General features: G+C 44.8%; 1 protein-coding gene across 7 annotated transcripts in view; it reads right to left on the bottom strand.

Moving 5' to 3' along the window:
* Positions 1 to 24,357, bottom strand: part of LOC110492649 (myelin transcription factor 1) — a 153,117-nt gene that overhangs the window by 14,254 nt on the left and 114,506 nt on the right. For 6 of the 7 annotated variants that reach the window (XM_090203904.1, XM_090203903.1, XM_090203902.1 and 3 more), the window contains 11 exons: positions 24,235 to 24,335; positions 17,901 to 17,952; positions 15,600 to 15,630; positions 12,625 to 12,687; positions 11,126 to 11,460; positions 9,659 to 10,879; positions 7,820 to 7,966; positions 7,056 to 7,146; positions 3,511 to 3,639; positions 1,325 to 1,539; positions 970 to 1,172 (listed from right to left, as the gene is read on the bottom strand). In XM_090203904.1, coding sequence (XP_090060030.1) covers positions 970 to 1,172; positions 1,325 to 1,539; positions 3,511 to 3,639; positions 7,056 to 7,146; positions 7,820 to 7,966; positions 9,659 to 10,879; positions 11,126 to 11,460; positions 12,625 to 12,687; positions 15,600 to 15,630; positions 17,901 to 17,952; positions 24,235 to 24,335 — 2,588 coding nt within the window. The remainder of the gene's footprint in view (positions 1 to 969; positions 1,173 to 1,324; positions 1,540 to 3,510; positions 3,640 to 7,055; positions 7,147 to 7,819; positions 7,967 to 9,658; positions 10,880 to 11,125; positions 11,461 to 12,624; positions 12,688 to 15,599; positions 15,631 to 17,900; positions 17,953 to 24,234; positions 24,336 to 24,357) is intronic. The other variant, XM_036947694.2, reaches the window with a different exon arrangement.

Here is a 24,357-nt window from a genome sequence, read left to right on the forward strand (position 1 = left end):
GTGGTAACTTGGCAGTAGGTGAGCTCTAGGAGTCTGGGGAGTAACTTGGCAGTAGGTGAGCTCTAGGAGTCTAGGATGTAACTTGGCAGTAGGTGAGCTCTAGGAGTCTAGGTGGTAACTTGGCAGTAGGTAGGCTCTAGGAGTCTAGGTGGTAACTTGGCAGTAGGTGAGCTCTAAGAGTCTTGGGGTAACTTGGCAGTAGGTGAGCTCTCGAAATATATGGCTAATTGGCAGTTTGTGAGTTATAGGAGTCTAGGTGGTAACTTGGCAGTAGGTGAGCTCTAGGAGTCTAGGGAGTAACTTGGCAGTAGGTGAGCTCTAGGAGTCTAGGGAGTAACTTGGCAGTAGGTGAGCTCTAGGAGTCTAGGGAGTAACTTGGCAGTAGGTGAGCTCTAGGAGTCTAGGTGGTAACTTGGCAGTAGGTAGGCTCTAGGAGTCTAGGTGGTAACTTGGCAGTAGGTGAGCTCTAGGAGTCTAGGATGTAACTTGGCAGTAGGTGAGCTCTCGGAGTCTGGGGAGCAACTTGGCAGTAGGTGAGCTCTAGGAGTCTAGTTGGTAACTTGGCAGTAGGTGAGCTCTAGGAGTCTAGGTGGTAACTTGGCAGTAGGTGAGCTCTAGGAGTCTGAGGAGTAACTTGGCAGTAGGTGAGCTCTAGGAGTCTAGGTGGTAACTTGGCAGTGGGTGAGCTCTAGGAGTCTAGGTGGTAACTTGGCAGTAGGTGAGCTCTAGGAGTCTGGGGAGTAACTTGGCAGTAGGTGAGCTCTAGGAGTCTAGGGGGTAACTTGGCAGTGGGTGAGCTCTAGGAGTCTAGGTGGTAACTTGGCAGTAGGTGAGCTCTAGGAGTCTAGGGGGTAACTTGGCAGTAGGTGAGCTCTAGGAGTCTAGGGGGTAACTTGTGGACACAATCAGGACAAAGAATACATGTTAGCAGCAGGTATAAGCAGGGCTAAAGATAGGGGGCTTGCCTACCTTGCTAGCCAGGTCCTGGTGCTTGGTGCTCAGGTTCTCAGGCCTCTCCCAGCAGCGTGTGGACAGGTTTAGGATAGCGGTGGCAGCCATGTGGGCTGCCTGGGCTTCATGGGAGTAGTCGTAGGCAGAAGAGGAGGCAGTCTTTCCATAACCTCCATGCAGGCTGAGGCTGGGAGAAGAAGACTTGGGGGACGAGAGTTTAGCTGAGGGAGCAGAAAAAAGATAAACAGAGATGTTAGCTATATAATCATGTCCTGTTGTGTGTCTGTATTTGTGTCTGTATGTCTGGGGGGGGGGGGGGGGGTTGTCTGTGTGGGCTAAAGATATATACGGCTATAGGACAACGTTTCCTTACATTTGAAGGCTTTGGGTGAGGCTTCGCTGGTCGGTATCTTTGGAGCAAGCATGCGTTTCCCAAACACCTGACAGTCGAAGCTTGCATAATCAAAGGAGACCTTGGAGTACTTCTCCAGCTCCTTGGCCAGGTTGGCACGAGGTGTGGCAGGCACCATATTGGGCCTGTACTGCCCATAGTGAGGTACTTCCAGCTGCTTCACAAAACACATGGGCCTGGAGGGGAGAGAGGGAGAGAGAGAGAGAGGGCGAGAGAGACAAAAAGAGAGAAACAAAGAGAGAGAGAGAGACAAATAGAGACAAATATTGTTTATTACACTTTTGTATATTATATACCTCACTTGCTTTGGCAATGTTAACACGTTTCCCATGCCAATAAAGCCCCTTGAATTGAATTGAGAGAGACAAAGAGAGAGAGAGAGAGACAAAGAGACAGAGAGAGAGAGAGAGAGAGAGAGAGAGAGAGAGAGAGAGAGAGAGAGAGAGGGAGAGAGAGAAAGAGAGAGAAAGAGAGAGACAGTGAGAGATAGAGAGAGAAAGAGAGAGAGAGGGAGAGAGAGGGAGAGAAAGAGGGTGAGAGAGAGACAATGAGAGAGAGCGAGAGAGAGAGCGAAAAGAAGAGAGCGAGAGAGAGAGAGTGTGTGAGAGAGAATTGAATTGAGAGAGAGAGAAAGGGGGTGTGTGTGTGTGAGAGGAACAGTCTGCTTGGGAGGAGAGAGGCAGGATTAAAAGCTCTCTTATCAGCAGAGGGCACATTTGCATATTGTAGAGCATGGAATTGATTAGCTTTAAACCCTCTCGTTTTCCTGGAGTGCCAGGGCTTTTGTCAGACCTGTTGGGGTTAAATCCACTGACACACGCAAATGGTCCTGGGAGGGGATAGTGTAGTCCAGTGATTTCCCTCTACTTATCACAGAGTATAGTACCCCATCCCTCACCGCTCCTACCATGTACAATCCCATATCCCTGGTCACAGACAGTAGCCTGGAATGGCTCAAACAACATGCTCTCTCGCATGGCTCACAGACTGTCTGGGAGGAAATGGCTTCTGTCATGTTCACAGACACATAGACAGACAGTGTTGAACTGAGCTGTGTGCTTTCTGCCATTGAGCACTGGGAAAACCTTTCTCTTTATTCATTGTGGATAGCATTATAACAATGATATCATGTCGATTATTTAGCCAGAAAAGGCCATCTCATTTGAATGACAATGAAGAAAAAACAAGGCTAGCTTTATTATGTTTAAATACTTGGGCACTTTGTCGGACCACAGACGAGGTTCCTCAAGAAAAGCAATTATTTTCCCTTATCCTCACAATACCCTCTAACTCGCATAATTAGCTTATCGGGTGGCATTATTAATTAAAATACCAAGAAATGAGGATGTACTTAGCATAATACCTCTGTCTAGTCGTTAAATGTAATTATCATTCTTTTGAGCGTGATGAGGGTGAATGGAGAGAACAGGATGTTGAGGTGACATGACAAAAACATCATTGCACTAGTGCTGATTAAAACTGGGATGTCCTGATTGACACATCATACAAGGGCTCCGCCTGCCGAGCGGTCGACAACAACACGAGTGGTGCTGCTCAGTCACTGCAAGGTCACAGTGTCACGCCCTGACCTTAGAGAGCCTGTTTATTCTCATTTTGGTTAGGTCAGGGTGTGACTTGGGTGGGCAAATCTATGTGTTCTATTTCTTTGTTGGCCGGGTATGGTTCCCAATCAGAGGCAGCTGTCTATCGTTGTCTCTGATTGGGGATCATACTTAGGCAGCCTGTTTTCCACCTGAGTTTGTGGGATCTTGTTTTTGTTCAGTTACTGTGTAGCCTGCAGAATGTTACGTTCGTTTATTCTTTTGTTGTTTTTTGGTGTTCATCTAAATAAAATAAGATGTACGCTTACCACGCTGCGCCTTGGTCTCCTTCTATCAACGAGCGTAACACACAGGGTTGGGGTCAAATCCAATTTCATTTGAAATTCCAATTAAATTCTTGAATTCACTCATGAAGTGGAGAATTTATGTTGAATTCAATTGGAATTTCAACAATCTTCAAGTTCGAATTGGAATTAGGCTGTTTGGACTTCCTGGATTTGCATTAAATAATTTCTCAACTTGTATTTCTTTATTTCCTATAGATAGATAGAAAGAGGTGTGACCAATCACAGGGCAGTTCCTTACCTTAAAACTCTGTCATTGTTGTTGGGACTTTCTTTGAGGTGCTCTCTGATTGGCTGGGAGAGATGCTGCTTGTCAAGGTTGTGGCTCTTGGACAGCTTCTCTGTGGCTGCGATGGGGCATCCTGACAAACTGGGACATCCAATAAGTGGAGAGAGTGAATACTGGGGAGGAGTCAGGGTACTGTACAGTACATCTACATCAAACTGATCCAGAGTGACATACAGAACATGCAGTCACATAGATAAACACATAATGACACACACACGCACATGCACACGCACACCAACATACATACACACACATACACACACACACATGCACACACATACATACACACACACACACACGCACAGACACACATATAAACATACACACATGCATTGCCTTGCAAAAGTATTCACCCCCCCCTTTGGCGTTTTTTCCTCCAAATTGGTGAAGTGAAATTAAAAAAATAACTTGTTTCAAAAAACAAAAACATGTTTAAAAAAAATTACTACATTTAAAAAAACGGAAAAGTGGTGAGTGCATATGTATTCACCCCTTTGCTATGAAGCCCCTAAATAGGACCTGGTGCAACCAATTACCTTCAGAAGTCACATAATTAATTAAATAAAGTCCACCTGTCTGCAATCTAAGTGTCACATGATCTCAGTATATATACACCTGTTGCGAAAGGCCCCAGAGTCTGCAACACCACTAAGCAAGGAGCACCACCAAGCAAGCAGCACCATGAATACCAAGGAGCTCTCCAAACAGGTCAGGGACAACGTTGTGGAGAAGTACAGATCAGGGTTGGGTTATAAAAAAAGATCAGAAACTTTGAACATCCCACAGAGCACCATTAAATCCATTATTAAAAAAATGGAAAGAATATGGCACCACAACAAACCTGTCAAGAGAGCCCTGCCCACCAAAACTCACAGACCAGGCAAGAAAGGCATTAATCAGAGAGGAAACAAAGAGACCAAAGATAACCCCGAAGGAGCTGCAAAGCTCCACAGCGGAGATTGGAGTATCTGTCCATAGGACCACTTTAAGCCATAAACTCCACAGAGCTGGGCTTTATGGAAGAGTGGCCAGAAAAAAATAAGCAAACATGTTTGGCGTTTGCCAAAAGGCATGACTCCCCAAACATATGGAAGAATGTACTCTGGTCAGATGAGACTATAATTGAGCTTTTTGGCCATCAAGGAAAACGCTATGTCTGGCACAAACCCAACACCTCTCATCACCCCAAAAACACCACCCTCACAGAGAAGCATGGTGGTGGCAGCATCATGCTGTGGGGATGTTATTCATCGGCAGGGACTGGGAAACTTGTCAGAAATGATGGAATGATGTATGGCGCTAAATACAGGGAAATTATTGAGGGAAACCTGTTTCAGTCTTCCAGAGATTTGAGACTGGGACGGAGTTTCACCTTCCAGCAGGACAATAACCCTAAGCATACTGCTAAAGCAACACTCGAGTGGTTTAAGGGGAAACATTTAAATGTCTTGGAATGGCCTAGTCAAAGCCCAGACCTCAATCCAATTGAGAATCTGTGGTATGACTTAAAGATTGCTGTACACCAGCGGAACCCATCCAACTTGAAGGAGCTGGAGCAGCTTTGCCTTGAAGAATGGGCAAGAATCCCAGTGGCTAGATGTGCCAAACTTATAGAGACATACCCCAAGAGACTTGCAGCTGTAATTGCTGCAAAAGGTGGCGAATAGTTATGCACGCTCAAGTTTTCTGTTTTTTTGTCTCATTTCTTGTTTGCTTCACGATAAAAAATGTTTTGCATCTTCCAAGTGGTAGGCGTGTTGTGTTACTCAAATGATACAAACCCCCCAAAAATCCAATTTAATTCCAAGAGGGGTTAATACTTTGTATACAGTGCATTCGGAAAGTATTCAGACCCCTTGACTTTTTCCACATTTTGTTACGTTACAGCCGTATTCTAAAATGAGTAACAATTTTCCCCCCCTCATCAATCTAAACACAATATCCCATAATGACAAAACAAAAACAGGTTTTTAGACATTTTTGCAAATGTGTTAAATATAAAAATGTACATAAGCATTCAGACCCTTTACTCAGTACTTTGTTCAAGCACCTTTGGCAGCGATTATAGCCTCAAGTCTTATTGGGTATGACGCTACAAGCTTGGCACACCTGTATTTGGGGAGTTTCTCCCATTTTTCTCTGCAGATTCTCTCAAACTCTGTCAGGTTGAATGGGAGGTCCTGGGCACTCTGGAGCAGGTTTTGATCAAGGATCTCTCTGTACTTTGCTCTGTTCATCTTTCCCTCAATCCTGACTAGTCTCCCAGTCCCTACCGCTGGAAAACATCCCCACAACATGATGCTGCCCCATCATGCTTCACCATAGGGATGGTGCCAGATGTGACGCTTGGCATTCAGACCAAAGAGTTCAATCTTGGTTTCATCAGACCAGAGAATCTTGTTTCTCCAAGTGGGCTGTCATGTGCCTTTCACTGAGGACTGGCTTTCGTCTGGCCACTCTACCCTAAAGGCCTGAATGGTGTAGTGCTGAAGAGATGGTTGTCCTTCTGGAAGGTTCTCCCATCTCCACAGAGGAACTCTAGAGCTCTGTAAGAGTGACCATCAGGTTCTTGGTCACCTCCCTGACCAAGGCCCTTCACCCCCGATTGCTCAGTTTGGCCAGGCGGCCAGCTATAGGTGAAGTCTTGGTGGTTCTAAACACACACACACACACACAGACACACACACAGACACACACACACACACACACACACACACACACACACACACATATACATACATGTGTCCTTCAATTACTTTTTACATTACTCTTAAAACTATTACTTCAATTTTACCGTTAGAAATCGTCCATATTAGTAGACTTATTTAATATTTCTAGAGTATAGACTACTTATCGTAATTATTGGTATCAGTAAAATGTCCTTGTCCTTCATATGGGGTTTGTTTGGTCACGATAATGCACACACACGCACACACACACACACACACACAGATACACAAAAGACACATGCACAAAAACACACACAAACACACAGATACACAAAAGACACATGCACAAAAACACACACACACACACACACACACACACACACACACACACACACACACACACACACACACACACACACACACACACACACACACACACACACACACACACACAAAAGACACATGCGCACACACACACACACACACACACACACACACACACACACACACACACACACACACACACACAAAAGACACATGCGCACACACACACACACACACACACACACACACACACACACACACACACACACACACACAGACACACACAGACACACACACACACACACACACACACACACACACACACACAAAAGACACATGCGCACACACACACACACACACACACACACACACACACACACACACACACACACACACACACACACACACACACACACACACACACACAGACACACACACACACACACACACACACACACACACACACAGACACACACACACACAGACACACACACTGTAGAGTACCTGCGGTGGGTGTTGCGGTTGCTGTTGACATGGCCCTGTCCGGTGCAGCCTGGGGTCGGACACTTCAGCACGTTCTCATGCATGGCCAGGACTGGAGAGGGCGACACACCAACAGGGGATTATTACTAACTAGTTCTCTAGTTAGAATAGAGAATGGCTTTCTGCCTTTGGGACTTGTAGAGGGTATTGGGTATAGAGTACAGGGTACTGGGTATTGGGTATTGGGTATTGGGTATAGGGTATTGGGTATTTGGAATAGGGTATTGTGTATGGGGTATAGGGTACAGGATACTGGGTATAGGGTATTTGGTATATGGTATTGGGTATAGGGTATAGGGTATAGGGTATACGGTATTGGGTAGAGGGTATAGGGTATTGGGTATTGGGTATAGGGTATTGGGAATAGGGTATAGGGTGTTGGGTATAGGATATTGGGTATAGGGTATAGGGTATTGGGTATAGGGTATTGGGTATTTGGAATAGGGTATTGTGTATGGGGTATAGGGTACAGGATACTGGGTATAGGGTATTTGGTATAGGGTATTGGGCATACGTTATTGGGTATTGGGTATAGGGTATAGGGTATAGGGTATTGGGTATAGGGTATTGGGTATAGGGTATTGGGTGTTGGGTATAGGATATTGGGTATAGGGTTTTGGGTATAGTGTATAGGGTGTTGGGTATAGGGTGTTGGGTATAGGATATTGGGTATAGGGCTTTGGGTATAGTGTATAGGGTATTGGGTATAGGGTATAGGTACTGACTCTCAGGGGGGATCCTGTCCTTGTGAGGACAGCCAGACAGGCTGCGGTGGTGGGGGTAGAGTCCAGTAACATGACCAGTCCCGTCACAGCCAGGGGTGGGGCATTTGATCTCCCTCTTCTCTGGCCTGCTGCCCTCTGTAGAGACAGCTAGAAGATACACAAACATAGTACTGCTTAACCATCTGCCCGAAAGCACTGTCTGTCAGCCAAATAGAAAATAAAATACAAAATCACACGCATTATCAAATGGCATGTTTAGTACCAGTCAAAAGTTTGGAAAAACCTACTCATTCAAGGGTTTTTCTTTATTTTTTACTATTTTCTAAGTTGTAGAATAATAGTGAAGACATCAAAACAATGAAATAACACACATGGAATCCTGTAGTAGCCAAAAAAGTGTTAAACAAATATATTTTATGTTTGAGATTCTTCTCAAAAGTACCCGCTCAAGCAAGTCTCTTATTATTGGTTTCCTTTAGTAGTGGTTTCTTTGCAGCAATTCGACCATGAAGGCCTGATTCATGCAGTCTCCTCTGAACAGTTGATGTTGAGATGTGTCTGTCATTTGAACTCTGTGAAGCATTTATTTGGGCTGCAATTTACGAGGTGCAGTTAACTCTAATGAACTTATCCTCTGCAGCAGAGGTAACTCTGTGTCTTCCTTTTCTTGTGGCGGTCCTCATGAGAGCCAGTTTCATCACAGCGCTTGATGGTTTTTGTGACTGCACTTGAGAAACGTTCAAAGTTCTTGACATTTTCCGGATTGACTGACCTTCATGTCTTAAAGTAATGATTGACTGACTGTAGGTTCTCTTTGCTTATTTGAACTGTTCTTGCCATAATACGGACTTGGTCTTTTACCAAAAAGGGCCATCTTCTGTACACCACCCCTACCTTGTCACAACACAACTGATTGCCTCAAACGCATTAAGAAGGAAAGAAATTACAGAAATGTACTTTTAATAACGCACACCTGTTAATTGAAATGCATTCCAGGTGACTACCTCATGAAGCTGGTTGAGAGAATGCCAATAGTGTGGATAGCTGCCATTAAGGCAAAGGGTGTCTACTTTGAAGAATCTCAAATATAAAATATATTTTGATTTGTTTAAACACTTTTTTTAGTTACTACACGATTCCATATGTGCTATTTCATAGTCTTGATGTCTTCACTATTATTGTACTATGTAGAAAATTGTAAAAAAATATATATTTTAAAAAGTAGGTTTGTCCAAACTTTTGACTAGTACTGTATATAGACTTGTGGATGCTTTGTCTGTGTGGAGCAGGTAACTCATTTGGTCAAATTGAAGAGTGAAAAGAAGACTGTATACGTGATAATATTACTGTGAGATTAGTATACAGTAGGGCACTGAGGAGCCCTGTTCACTATTATATATCTTCACACTAGAGAGAGGGAGGGAGAAAGAAAGTGGAGGTAAACTGATGCTCTATTGGCCTCCAAATTGACTGCTAATGAGACACGCACCTTCTAATTAGTGCTGGGCAGAACATGAGCATTGCCACAGGGGAGTAGAATGGGGGCAGGCGGCCCCACTAGGCGAGCGGCCTGTTAGTGTCAGAGGCAAGACACATGGGCACAGTGCCAGGACACGACTAGGTCTAAACAAAAACATACCAATATCATTATGGAGCATCTCTCTCTCTCTCTCTCTCTCTCTCCCTCTCTCAACACAACTCTGTGGTGAGTGACTCACTGATGTGTATCTGTGGGTCTGTTCATATGTGGTCATCTATTCCAATATGTGTGTGGGATACTATGTACATGGTCTCTTTGGGATTTAATGCATTTTTGATTGATTGAATTCCCACCCTTACCTTTACTGCTGAAGTAGCTCTTGCGCATGGTGTCCAGGTGTTTGGGCCGGTCGTCCATGGTGAAGTAGCGGTGGTGGTGCTCCGGGGTGACGACGGGGTGACGGAGGAGGAGGAGGTCGCGAGGCCCCTTCACCTGTTCTGCCTTCAGGGCGATGGCCTGCTCCAGAAGCCCCAGGTTGCCCCGGGTCATATCATACATCTCTGACTCATCTGTCCACCTCTGAGACAAACTGTCATCTTCTTCCTCCTCATCACCATCTTCTTCATCGTAGTCCCTACCCGAATCCTCTGAACGCACCTCGATGATGTCAGAGGCTGCTGAAGCCTTATGGGAGGTGTAGTGCTGTAAGGGGCTGACTCTGTGGGGGTTGTAGTTCTCCAGTGGGCTGGTCCGGTGGGGGTTGTAGTTCTCTAGGTGGCTGGTCCTGTGGGAGATGTAATCCTCTGTAGTCCTGGCCCTGTGCTCTTCTCTCTCCCTCTGTGTGGCTGGTCCCTGAGCTGCTGCAGTGATGGTGGTGGGAAGGAAGACAGGGTGCACTCTCACGTCCACCTCCTCAATGTCATCTTCATCCTCCTCCTCCTCCTCCTCCTCCTCCTCCTCTTCCTCTAGTATCTCATGTGGCTGGTGCTTTGCTTCCCTTCTCTCCTCTTCATACTCTTCCTCCTCTTCATCTTCCTCAGCCTTGTCCTGCTGCTGGTGGATGTCTCCAGTGAAGTATGGGTGGTCAAAGGTTCTCTGTGTCATAGCCTCTCTAGCCTCCTCAATCTCACCTTCCTCCTCCCCCTCCTCTTCCTCCTCCACCCTATCTACAACAGAAGGTTCTTCACTTACTTTAACACTTCCCTCCTCCTCCTCATCCTCCTCCTCTTCCTCTTCCTCATCTTCCTCTTCCTCATCCTCTTCCTCCTCTTCCTCCTCCTCTTTCTCTGCAGGTTGCTGCTCCTCCTCTTCCTCCTCCTGTCCCTCCTCCTCTTCCTCCTGCGCCTCTGAGTGTTCCACTACCACAACGGAGGGCTTCACAGCTGTGACATCTTCCTCTGTCTCCATGGTAACGGGCTCGTTTGAGGTGGTCTCTGTGGTGTCGGGGACCCTGCCCAGGTGGAGTAGAGAGTTGGCTAGGATCTGATGGTAGCTGGAGTAGTCCTCTCTCTTAGGCCATTCCCCCTCTTCAGCTTTGCAAGCTGTTTTACTAGATACCGGCTCAATGATCATACATTCCTCTGTGGGACAGGCAAGGGAGATATCAGTGAGTTCAACGGAGAGAACAGTGTGACACTAACTGGTCGTCATTACCATCAGCAGCATTGTCATGAGCATCATCCTCTCTGTCATCCATTCTCTCCTGTACATTATCAGAATGACGTCATGGTTAATGATCAGTGACAGTTAATGTCATCACACAGCGTCACATAACTTCCTTCATTCTGATTCGCCGGTGGTGTGTGTTTATAGAGTACAGTTCATACCTTCATCTGCATCAGCTGCGTCTGTGTTCTCCTCCTCTTCCTGATCTGTGTTCTCCCCCTCCTCTGTCTCCTTCTCCTGCCTTTCCTCCTGCTCCTCCTCGGTTTCTTCTTCGTGCTGTGGCTGTTCCTGGGTCAGCTCTTCTGTCTTCTCCTCCTTCTCGTCCTCCTCTTTGGCCTCCTCCTCTGCCTCTTCGCTGCTCCCATCACTGTCCATGCTGAAGCCCTCGTCCATGACCAGCTTTAGAGGGTGGGACTTTCTTTTAGAGGACGGCTGGTCCTGCTCTGCCTCAGCGTCTGCCAGACGTCGCTTCCTGGCCAAGGGGCAGCCCAGCACACTGCATGGGGAGAGAAGTGTTGAGGAGAGAGGGAGAAGGGAGTGTTGGGGAGAGAGAGCGTGAGAGGGAGGGAGGGAGAGAGGGGTGTTGGGGAGAGAGAGGGAGGGAGGGAGAGAGGGGTGATGGGGAGAGAGAGGGAGGGAGAGAGGGGTGTTGGGGAGAGAGAGAGGGGTGTTGGGGAGAGAGAGGGAGGGAGGGAGAGAGGGGTGTTGGGGAGAGAGAGGGAGGGAGAGAGGGTGTGAGGGAGAGGGGGAGAGAGGGGTATTGGTGAGAGAGAGGGAGGGAGAGAGGGGTGTCGGGGAGAGAGAGAGAGAGAGAGAGAGAGAGAGAGAGAGAGAGGGGTTGGGGAGAGAGGGAGAGGAAGAGGGGGGGGGGGAGAGGGGGAGAGGTGTTGGGTGGACAGGGGTGTTGGGGGAATAGGGATAGAGAGGGAGAGAGGGGTGTTGGGGGGACATAGAGAAAGGGATAGAGGTGGAATGTTATAGAGAGAACCCTGAGGGGTGCATCTCCAGTAATGAGCACCAAAAATATAAACTTCATGCATAACAAAACAAAATGAAACTACACAAACATTATTCAAATCATTCCAATAACAAAACTGTGAGTTAAAAATGACATGAGGATGAATAATGGAGCAATGCAGAGTGTCCTATGCCCTGAGGAGGGTGCTGTGCTCACTCAAACATTACAACCACAGCCCTCACCTAGAAAACAGAGCGAGTGGAGTGAATCTGTAAACCCAGTTCATCAGAAAATTGGTTCTTGAATGAATACACATGTAAATAAAGACAATTTGTCTGATTCTTTCCAATAAGCTGTAGTCACAACCCAGTGAGCGGCCCAGGGTCTACAGGGGTCCTCTGGGTAAGACAGAGTGTCAAACAGGGACATATCAGGACTGTTCTGAGACCCAGGAGGGCTGGGATCTGGGGGATAAAGGCTGAGGGCTAAGGGGTGAGGGCTGGGGGCTGAGGGCTGGGGGCTAAGGGCTGGGGGCTGAAGGCTGAGGGCTGAGGGCTGGGAGCTGGGAGCTGAGGGCTGAGGGCTGAGGGCTGGGGGCTGAGGGCTAAGGGTGGGGGCTCGGGGTGGGGGGTGGGGGCTGGGGGCTGAGGGCTGGGTGCTGGGGGCTGAGGGGGTACAGTAGGTGGGGGTTGTCTGCCCTACCTTCTGTGTCGTGAATATCTCCCACTGATGTGGCCAGAGCCATTGCATCCAGGGGTGGGGCAGCTGAATGGAGTCAAAGATACATTACAGATTTTACGCATTTTGTCCCTTGGAGAATTGAAAATAATTGAAGTGAAAGAATTAAAAGGTAGTAAAAAAATGAATAAAAATAACGATAAACAAACCAAAAACAAATTAACAAACACACACTTCCTCACACACACTTCCTCACACACACACACACACACACACACACACCTAGATAACACAAACACACACACACCAGGGATGCAAACTAGAAACCATTCGGCGTTTTGAATCCAAAATAGGTAACCTATGTGATTCGTGTAGATCACTACTGGCTGTAAGCGAACTGCACATTTGGAGCAATACTGACTGTATCCAAGGCTCAGCCAATCGTTCACATAACAACAAAATGCAGCACGTGACTGAAGAGAAAAGAGACAACCCATGTGCTAGTTACAGCATCAGCGCGTGCTCTGGAAAGACAGCGGGAGAGTAGGAAAGGCCGTTTGTCAGTTACAGCAACGCGTCGCCTGAACGATAACGGAGAGGTCGGTGAGAGGCCTGACCACGGAGACCGGGGGTTGAGAATGTGATGAAGCAGTACTTCACGAGTTGTAGCCTGAAAAACAACTAGCATTTGGAAAGTTTGAGGTGAGGGAGAAAGTGTGGTGGAACAAGAATTGTTAACAGTATCTTGCTAGCTGGATCGAATTCTCTGTTAGCTAGCCAGAAAAATGTTGAGCAACATTAGCCAACTTAACTGATCAAATAATTGAGTTTTTGATGTGAAAATTAGCTGGCTAATAAAGTCAGACAGCTAGCTAGCTAACGTTACAACATCAGATGAGCTAACGTTAGTAACCTAACCAATTCACTATAGTATTAACTGGTATACGACTCCTTGCCATTCCTCAAGTTACAACGTTAGTTGCTTACTGGACCTTGGCAATCTGTGTGAAATGTTAACTAGTTAACTAGCTAACGAACTAACTACTATCTATGAACTGATGTTTTCCCTCTACAGTATGTGGTTAATTTTCAGAATGAGAGAATTAGGTGAAAATGAGGCGTTGCTTGTACAAGTGGATTCAGGAATCGAGTGTAGCTGGAGCTGGGCCTGGTTTAAACTGGATGCCACTATAGAGGTGAAAAGAACACCATACACTTTCCCTCTTTCTCACTTTTTCAATACAGTGGATTAAAAGGGGAATGCCAGGTGTACTCTCTGCCTGAAAGAGATCAATTATGCCAACAAAGGGTCTCATGCTATGCCAACAAATGTCCACAGGCAGAAAGTGTACAACGTAATAATGTGCAGTGTAGCCCAAAGATATTGCTTTTGTTGTGTTCAACTTTGACAGTAACACTTGCGCGTGTGTGTGTGTGTGTGTGTGTGAGTGAGGGGGGATTATCACGTGTTTTACTCAGTGAACGTTATTTTTGCACACATGTAGCCTTGCGCAATTGATCGATGTCTAATATAGTGGTCACTAAAATAGAGCAAAAATAGAATGGCTGTTTGTTTCATTCTATTTATACTTTAAGATGGGGTTTTTTTTCCCCCAAGTGCAATATTTAAGTGTGTGTGATCACAAGCTTTCTATTATAAAGGCTGTCATGGCAAACTGCAATATTAGTGGATTGTTTTTCCTCAAGACTTGAGTTTCATTTGCAGTAAAGTCTAGGCAAAAAGTAACATTGGATGTATGTCTTTACATGTTTTAGCTGTGAGTTCGGTTCACATTAATCACTTTTTATTTCACACACACACAGAGACTGATCATGTAGATCATATTCTTTGTTGTTTAATTAGTTCCAACCTGTATTTCCTCCTAGCAGGGATTTATTACATGTTTCAGTGCAACTAAATAAAAGGGTCACCTTTTTGGGTCTTCACCAGTTAGCATCCCTGACACACACACACACACACACACACCTAGATAACACACACACACACACTCACACCTAGATAACACACACACACACACACACACACACACATACATGCACTCTCACACCTAGAAAACACATACACACTCTCACACCTAGATAAAACACACACACACTCACACCTACATAGCACACACACACATACATGCACTCTCTCGCTTAGATAACACACACACACACACTCACACACACATAGATAACACAAACACACAATATCACACACTCACACACAAAGACATGCAGGTGGTATTAACCAAGGACAAATGTGTCACCCATCATGCTGACCATTCCCATTTCGTGTGATAGTGATCCCGCCAGACGTTTTTGTCATTTCCTCTCAGCTACAGGGCCGCAGCGACATTTCATTCACATTGTTACGACCCTTTTAGAACGACTAATTTCAATTCTCATTAACTTCTCTCCGCAATCGTATTTATTACTTCAATTATCCATATTATTACTTTTACTTATTAAAATGCTGCATTTGAAATGAAGACGCCTCTCCAACACGTCAATGTTTTTTTGGGGGGAAGTGAAGGGAGACAAATGATAAAGAATGAAAAACTATCTGGGGAGTGTAGACGATGTTCGTCATGACTAATGAGGTTCATTACCCCCTATACAGGTCATGCTCATTGGGGGAGGAAGAGGAGGTGGAGGAAGAAGGTGAAGGCTAAGGGTTTCTGTTTCACTTCAGTATGTTAGAGGGGTTAAACTTTGGACCATGAAGTAAATGATGGACCATATTGATAGCATCATCTGACAAGAAGAAGAAAAAAAATCCACTGAGTGATTATGGGTATTCTGATCATTCTTATCCCTTGGGGACAAGTTTTCTGTATTACTGCTCTGAATGACTGACATGTCCTTTATTTTTGTCAGAAATGTGCAATATGACAAAAAAAAACAAAACAAGGCTTCAGTATAATGTTTTCTGTTAGAGAGATACAAACTAGAGAGACAAGCAACATAGAAGAAGACAGTCTTGTGTTTCTTACCTCAGCTCTTGTCCAACAAGCTCTATAGGAACTATAGGTGCGATAAGAGAGGAGAAATAAATGATTGTGAACACAAAGGTGAAAGAGCTTTCTGAAAGCTGCACTGCAGAAGGAACGACAATCAATAAAGCACAAATGCATACGAATCCCAGGAGGCCTCTTCACAGACATATACATGACTGCATTATCAGGAGGACCCTTCACAGAAATTTACATGACTGCATTATCAGGAGGATCCTTCACAGAAATATACATGACTGCATTATCAGGAGGATCATCACAGAAATATACATAACTGCATTATCAGGAGGACCCTTCACATAAATATACATGACTGCATTATCAGGAGGACCCTTCACAGAAATATACACGACTGCATTATCAAGAGGCCTTTTCACAGAAATATACATGACTGCATTATAAAGAGGCCTCTTCACAGAAATATACATGACTGCATTATCAGGAGGACCCTTCACAGAAATATACACGACTGCATTATCAAGAGGCCTCTTCACAGAAATATACATGACTGCATTATCAAGAGGCCTCTTCACAGAAATATACATTACTGCATTCTCGGGAGGACCCTTCACAGAAATATACATGACTGCATTATCAGGAGGACCCTTCACATAAATATACATGACTGCATTATCATGAGGATCCTTCACAGAAATATACATGACTGCATTATCAGGAGGACCCATCACAGAAATATACGTAACTGCATTATCAGGAGGACCCTTCACAGAAATTTACATGACTGCATTATCAGGAGGACCCTTCACAGAAATATACATGACTGCATTATCAGGAGGACCCTTCACAGAAATTTACATGACTGCATTATCAGGAGGACCCTTCACAGAAATATACATGACTGCATTATAAAGAGGCCTCTTCACAGAAATATACATGACTGCATTATCAGGAGGACCCTTCACAGAAATATACATGACTGCATTATTATGAGGCCTCTTCACAGAAATATACATGACTGCATTATCAAGAGGTCTCTTCACAGACATATACATGACTGCATTATCAAGAGGCCTCTTCACAGAAATATACATGACTGTATTATCAGGAGGACCCTTCATAGAAATATACATGACTGCATTATAAAGAGGCCTCTTCACAGAAATATACATGACTGCATTATCAAGAGGCAACTTCACAGAAATATACATGACTGCATTATCAGGAGCATCCTTCACAGAAATATACATGACTGCATTATCAAGAGGCCTCTTCACAGAAATATACATGACTGCATTATCAAGAGGCCTCTTCACAGAAATATACATGACTGTATTATCAGGAGAAGAAAGAAAGATCTACATACTCCTACAACAAACAGGTTCACACACACACACACACATCCAATAATATCTAAATAAGCCAAATTTCTTGGCGCTGATCAGAACCAATTACTGTATATGAGGGGTTCAGAAAATGGAGCATGATTAATTGTAGCAGTTTAGTTATCATAATTGTGAATGTCAGAAATCCATAAAAAATACTGCAATTCTTTCAGGTGAATGAATTGAATTGAAACAATGAATCATAGTCCTCAGTCAACACCACTATCAGTTTATTACTCAAGGAGAAACCAATAGGGTGTCAGCAATAGAGCAGATTGTAGGTCTCATTGTCGCTATTGGATAGAAAAACTCTGCAGAACACAGTCACAGCTCCAATTACAGATGCATTAATCTGGTGTCAGAAGGCCCAGAGTAAGAGGATACCTAAAGAGCACTCAGTCAGCATCCCTCTCTCCCCACAGTCAGGCCTATGCATTTCTCTGCAGTCAGTTTCTGTCTGTTTCATCATTCAGTACGGTGGGTATCTATCTATGAAGGAGATGGACCCCTGACTGTGTTCTGAACGCATTGTGAACCGTGCGCTCTCTCTCTCTCTCTTCCTCTCTCTTCCTCTCTCTCTCTCTTCTCTCTCTCTCTCTCTCTCTCTCTCTCTCTCTCTCTCTCCCCCTCTCTCTCTCTCTCTCTCTCTCTCTCTCTCTCTCTCTCTCCCCCTCTCTCTCTCTCTCTCTCTCTCTCTCTCTCTCTCCCCCCCTCTCTCTCTCTCTCTCTCTCTCTCTCTCTCTCTCTCTCGGATCAGTCCACTCAGCATGAGCTGAGACCTGCCAGGTAACAATGGCTAGCGGACCAGCACTACTGGACAAGACGTATTTTTAGAGAGGAAAGCTGTGGACTAGCACCTTTTCGGGAAATCTGCCTTAGCAGTAAAATAAGAGAAAAGAGGACAAACTCCTCCTTGTGGCGTGAGAGCTGAACTCACCTCTGATTCCCTTGGAGCGTGTGCTGCGCTTGTCATCACTCTCCACACTCATCTGTCACAAAGGAAAGAGGTCACAGAGAGTCAGGACATTGCTTTTAATGGGAAGAGGGAAACGATAGAAGAATAACAACCGTTACAAGACTAACACCCACTCACGAGCTACAGTTCATATTCATGTCTACTTACATGTATACAAATATAATGTAAACATAATGCAGACAAACTTTTATGATACAGTGCAACCACAATGCACTTCTTATGGACGCAAGATGAAGCCCCATGCATTCACAATTAAACACAAATACACTTATATAGACAAACAAAACCGCACAGGCAGGCATACAAATAGATTATATATTTTTTCTTCTGGAAAATGCACTTCCCCCTCGCTCTCTCTCTCCCCCTCCCTCTCTCTCCCCCGCCCTTTCTCTTCCCCATCTCCATCTCTTTTCCCATTGCTGGTTAACCTGAGACAGAAGAATAAACCTTGAGACAGAAAAATAAACCTTGAGCACCAGGAAGAACATCTCTACTGTACCAATGCCCTCTTATTCAGTCCTCACACACAGAGAGAGAAAGAAAGAAAGAAGTGACAGTACATGAATCACCGGAACATTAGTGAAAAGTGAAAATGAGAGACAAGTAAAAAATGCAGGGAGAGAAAATAAACAGGTGTTTGTTTTGAAATCCTCCTCCAGAATCAGCCCTCTGCAACCACAAACCTGTGCGCTTCGCCACCCAGGACAACAGGACTGCTGTTATTTCCAGCACCTGAGTGGATTGGAATATCAAAATAAGTAATATGCAATGCCTACATACAGTGCCTTGCGAAAGTATTCGGCCCCCTTGAACTTTGCGACCTTTTGCCACATTTCAGGCTTCAAACATAAAAGATATAATGTATTTTTTTGTGAAGAATCAACAACAAGTGGGACACAATCATGAAGTGGAACGACATTTATTGGATATTTCAAACTTTTTTAACAAATCAAAAACTGAAAAATTGGGCGTGCAAAATTATTCAGCCCCCTTAAGTTAATACTTTGTAGCGCCACCTTTTGCTGCGATTACAGCTGTAAGTCGCTTGGGGTATGTCTCTATCAGTTTTGCACATCGAGAGACTGAAATTTTTTCCCATTCCTCCTTGCAAAACAGCTCGAGCTCAGTGAGGTTGGATGGAGAGCATTTGTGAACAGCAGTTTTCAGTTCTTTCCACAGATTCTCGATTGGATTCAGGTCTGGACTTTGACTTGGCCATTCTAACACCTGGATATGTTTATTTTTTAACCATTCCATTGTAGATTTTGCTTTATGTTTTGGATCATTGTCTTGTTGGAAGACAAATCTCCGTCCCAGTCTCAGGTCTTTTGCAGACTCCATCAGGTTTTCTTCCAGAATGGTCCTGTATTTGGCTCCATCCATCTTCCCATCAATTGTAACCATCTTCCCTGTCCCTGCTGAAGAAAAGGCATAAACCATGATGCTGCCACCACCATGTTTGACAGTGGGGATGGTGTGTTCAGCTGTGTTGCTTTTACTCCAAACATAACGTTTTGCATTGTTGCCAAAAAGTTCAATTTTGGTTTCATCTGACCAGAGCACCTTCTTCCACATGTTTGGTGTGTCTCCCAGGTGGCTTGTGGCAAACTTTAAACAACACTTTTTATGGATATCTTTAAGAAATGGCTTTCTTCTTGCCACTCTTCCATAAAGGCCAGATTTGTGCAATATACGACTGATTGTTGTCCTATGGACAGAGTCTCCCACCTCAGCTGTAGATCTCTGCAGTTCATCCAGAGTGATCATGGGCCTCTTGGCTGCATCTCTGATCAGTCTTCTCCTTGTATGAGCTGAAAGTTTAGAGGGACGGCCAGGTCTTGGTAGATTTGCAGTGGTCTGATACTCCTTCCATTTCAATATTATCGCTTGCACAGTGCTCCTTGGGATGTTTAAAGCTTGGGAAATCTTTTTGTATCCAAATCCGGCTTTAAACTTCTTCACAACAGTATCTCGGACCTGCCTGGTGTGTTCCTTGTTCTTCATGATGCTCTCTGCGCTTTTAACGGACCTCTGAGACTATCACAGTGCAGATGCATTTATACGGAGACTTGATTACACACAGGTGGATTGTATTCATCATCATTAGTCATTTAGGTCAACATTGGATAATTCAGAGATCCTCACGGAACTTCTGGAGAGAGTTTGCTGCACTGAAAGTAAAGGGGCTGAATAATTTTGCACGCCCAATTTTTCAGTTTTTGATTTTTAAAAAAAGTTTGAAATATCCAATAAATGTCGTTCCACTTCATGATTGTGTCCCACTTGTTGTTGATTCTTCACAAAAAAATACAGTTTTATATCTTTATGTTTGAAGCCTGAAATGTGGCAAAAGGTCGCAAAGTTCAAGGGGGACGAATACTTTCGCAAGGCACTGTACATGAGGGCATGGCTTGTAAGCAAAGGGAATGGTAATCATAACTGTGCTGCCTGACCATAGTATTTTATTTCACCTTTATTTAACTAGGTAAGTCAAGTTAAGAACAAATTCTTACTTACAATAAACGGCCTACCCCGGCCAAACCCAGACGACGCTGGGCCAATTGTGCGCCGCCCTATGTGATACAGCCCGGATTCAAACCAGGGACTGTAGTGACGCCTCATGCACTGAGATGCAGTGTCTTAGACACGCTGCACAACTTGGGAGCCCCAAAATATAGTAATAATATTAACAACAACAAAAACAGGACTGCTCAGAATCACTGTAATTGCTCTTTTAGGGACCCAGCGCTCCCGGTTCACCTGACTTAGACCTTGCTTTTAAGGCACAAAAGAGCAGGTGTGAAGGCCCCCCTTCACTACTGACCCCCAGCCACACCTTGCGGTACCACCGTTCCCCATTCCCCACTCAGCAGCCAGGCAGGCACACTCTAAAGCTATCAGATGCTTTTTTTTAGACACAATGGGAACATTAGCTTTGATTACTGAACTCTGGGTCTTTTATGGCCTGTCCCCCTGCGCTCTCCCCTGTCCTTTCCCCCTCCCCATGCGATCCCCTGTCCTCCCCCCCTCCCCTCCCCCTCGCTTCAGCATTAGCTGCTTTGTCTCAGTCAGTGGTGAAGTTGGCAGGGCCACAGTGAATTCAAACATCTCTGTCTCTTTTTTCCCGTTCTTTTTCTGTGATTGGCAAAGGCACTTCCTGCTAATAGAGCTACTTTTGAAAAGGGAGAGGAGAGAGGGGGCATAAGAAGTGTGTTGTGTTTTTTTGGTGGGGGAGCCCTGTGTTCTACGTCTCGTGCTTATCCGGAGGTACAGGTGCAGTGTGGAGCCCGGGGCCCGGCCCCAGCCCTCCCTCCTCCCCTGGCCCCTGGGCTTTTGATCAGGCACTGCTAATGTGCACCCGTGCAACAAGCCGGCTTTGTGCCCCAAACTAAAGGGTGCAGTTTGCTCTCTGTGCTCAACTCACGGGCCTGTGTGTGGCATGAGTGTAAAGTTTTACAGGGGATCAAAAAGCCACGAGAAGCTAATGAACACAGTTTGTTTTGTCTCTTTCACTGGACAGAAAATGGGGACTGTGTATTAGCCTAGCCTCTCCTTACTCTTCATGACCCATGTGACCTGGGGGGGGGGGGGGGAACAAATGAGGCAGCCCTAAAGAGATTCACTGTGTTGGCTGTGTCTTATCAATGATGAGCCTGTACACACTTCGGTTTCTCCTGTCTCGTTTTCTGCCTCTGCTTCTTCCCACGTCGATAGTCATCACATGAATCAAACGGGATTGAAAGGAGCCCCTATTGCTTTCATGTTTCCAGTAACCATAGCTACACACATTTAAATAGGTAAGCACATCTGAGTTCAGTTTTTATTTTATTTTATTCCACCTCATTAATTTTATATGAACACAAAGTCACTGAATGAATCCAGAGCGAAATGAGGCTGGCGATTCACCATATTTTCAAAGGGCTTCTTTTTTTCTATGTATGTTCAAACCTATCCTTTGCCTGTGTTGTTTTTTTAATTACATTCTTCGAATGAGAAATGTATATGGTGCCCAGATGCTCTTTTCTCCCTGCAGCGAGAGAGGAGAAGGTGTGGGTTTTACCAGAGTAGCTCATGAAGGAGCGCTTTGCATCCCTACAGACTGTGTTACATTATCAATTATGTCCCTCTTTGTGTGCCGTACAGCCAGGAAGGCCATCTCTGCTCTGCATTCTGACAGCTATATGTAAATTGCTGGCTGGGGGCAATGACTTCACAGAGAAGGTCACCCCTCTTCCCCTGGTGCACATAAATCAGTCTTTTATTCATTTTCACGTTTACAAGCGGAGAGGGAACCAGGAGAGCCGCGTTCACTAGGCAACCAGCAAGGAAGACTGACATCTCCAAAATTACCTGCGGACAGCAACTGCCAATTAGAGAGGCCCGGGTTCCTGGACCAAGCAGTCACTACTACGTGTTGAGCCCCAGCCGGGCTCATTTGAATCATTCACACCATGGAGGAGGAGGTACTACTAAAACCAACTGTGTTACACACTCATGAGTTGGTGTTTTATCAGACATCATCGCTCTCCATTCCTCATCTCTTTCTCTTACACTGAGTGAAGTCTTTTCAGCACCGATTCCAATCCAGAACGAGGAAATCTGTTTGAAATGATTCACTGTTTCAATTTAAAGCATAGCTTGTAACTGCTACTCCACTTCAAGAAATCAAACCAAATCAATAAAAGCCATCCTTTCTGATGAACCCTGGCCTTCAGAGGGTAGCTAAACAGCTTTAACTAGACCCAGAGGACAACATCCCCCTCCTCTTTCTCTCCTTTTCCTTCATTCCTCCCTCCATCCCTCCACTTTGTTACATTTCGTCTTTATTACTTGTGCACCTTTGTCCAAACAGAATTCCCTTTTTCAAAAACAATTCACCTCCAGCCCCACACTGAAACACATTGGCCAAAATGAAACATTCCATTTTTTTTTATGCATTAAGACTCTCAAAACATTAAATAAATCACACCAAATCAACGACCTCCGACAAAACATACAACTTGTTATCTAATCAAAAATTATTTCAATCACTCGTTACACAATGGCCCAATAAATACTAACTACAACGATCAATATACCCTAACATGGTTAACCCTCTGTATGTCTGGGCCATTTGTTGATACTATAAGTATAGTATGCGCCATAAAAGGCAAGTAAACATAACAACATGGCCTGTATTATTTTGTCCCAAAAATTATTTTACCAAAGATGACCAATTCAGAAAGAATATCACTCAAGAATATCCAGAAACAAAAAGCTTGAACCTTTTTCCATTTGAACTGAGAGCTGAACTCTCTTCCTCTATGGGTCCCTCTACCTCTCCTCCCCTTGACCTCTTACTCGGTCCACTCTTGCAAACAGCAACTCAGAGGTGACCTCTTTTATGCATGAATGACTGATTGCTGACTGATACGTTTTGCACTCGTGCAGAAGAGGTTCACATTCATGGGAGTTATTTTCTATCATCTGTGACCAAATGTTTTCATGTTATTTGTCATGATTTACTAAACTTTTGTAGAGAGTTGTGTTTACTGTTTAGCAAAAATGTGCTTAGCATTTGCATTGTATGTGAAAGCAGTGATAAATGACTTACAGTTTAACGAAGAAGAATACGAGTATGATGGAGATCAACTGGACCCCAGTTTCATTAAAAGTGTCTTAGCAAATCAAGAAGAATTGTCATATGTGTATAAATTCAGGTTCAAATACAAAGTTAAAAGAAAATATCCACACAGAGAGGAGCAGTCATAATAGTGGGAGAGAGAGCGAGAGAGAGAAAGAAAGAAAGAAAGAAAGAAAGAAAGAAAGAGAGAGAGAAAGATGTTTTATTTTATGCTGATGAGGGGGAATATTGGTGAAAAATCAAAGCAGCTCAAGGACATCCTCTTGAGATGTTCTGTCTGATGTCAAAAACAAAATGCTCTAAAGTGAACTCTGTGGAAGTAAAATGCTGAGCTTTGCTGAGCTGAGCTGAACTGTGCTGAGCTGTGCTATAGGCTGGGCAGGGCTGGGCAGGCAGGAGAGAGGATTTGATGTGCTGTTTGATTTGTTTGCCTGAAGTGCACTGTCCAGCACGCTTGTCGAGCAACCCCCCCCCTCCCTCCTCCTCCACCCCCCTCCCCCTTCACTCCCCCCTTGAACCTCCTCCACCCTACCTCCTCCTCCACCCCCCCTCCTCCCTCCCCATCCTCTATCCCCCTCATCCTCCTCCACCCCCCACCTTCCCTTTCCCTTGTGCTGGGCGGTGTTGAAGTGCTCAGAAATCAGAAATAAAGTGCTGTGCTCTGTAACTCACTTTGATTGGTCCGCTCTGCAGTCTCTGTGCGGGCTGGCAGCGGCTGATCCTCTCGCCTCGCGTCCACCGCTGATTCAGGAGCTCACCCCGAAACTCATTTTCTGAACCAGCCAAAAGAGAGGG

The sequence above is a fragment of the Oncorhynchus mykiss genome, chromosome 16, assembly GCF_057628025.1.
Source record: "Oncorhynchus mykiss isolate SJ-2025 chromosome 16, ASM5762802v1, whole genome shotgun sequence".
NCBI classification, from domain to species: Eukaryota; Metazoa; Chordata; class Actinopteri; order Salmoniformes; family Salmonidae; genus Oncorhynchus; species Oncorhynchus mykiss.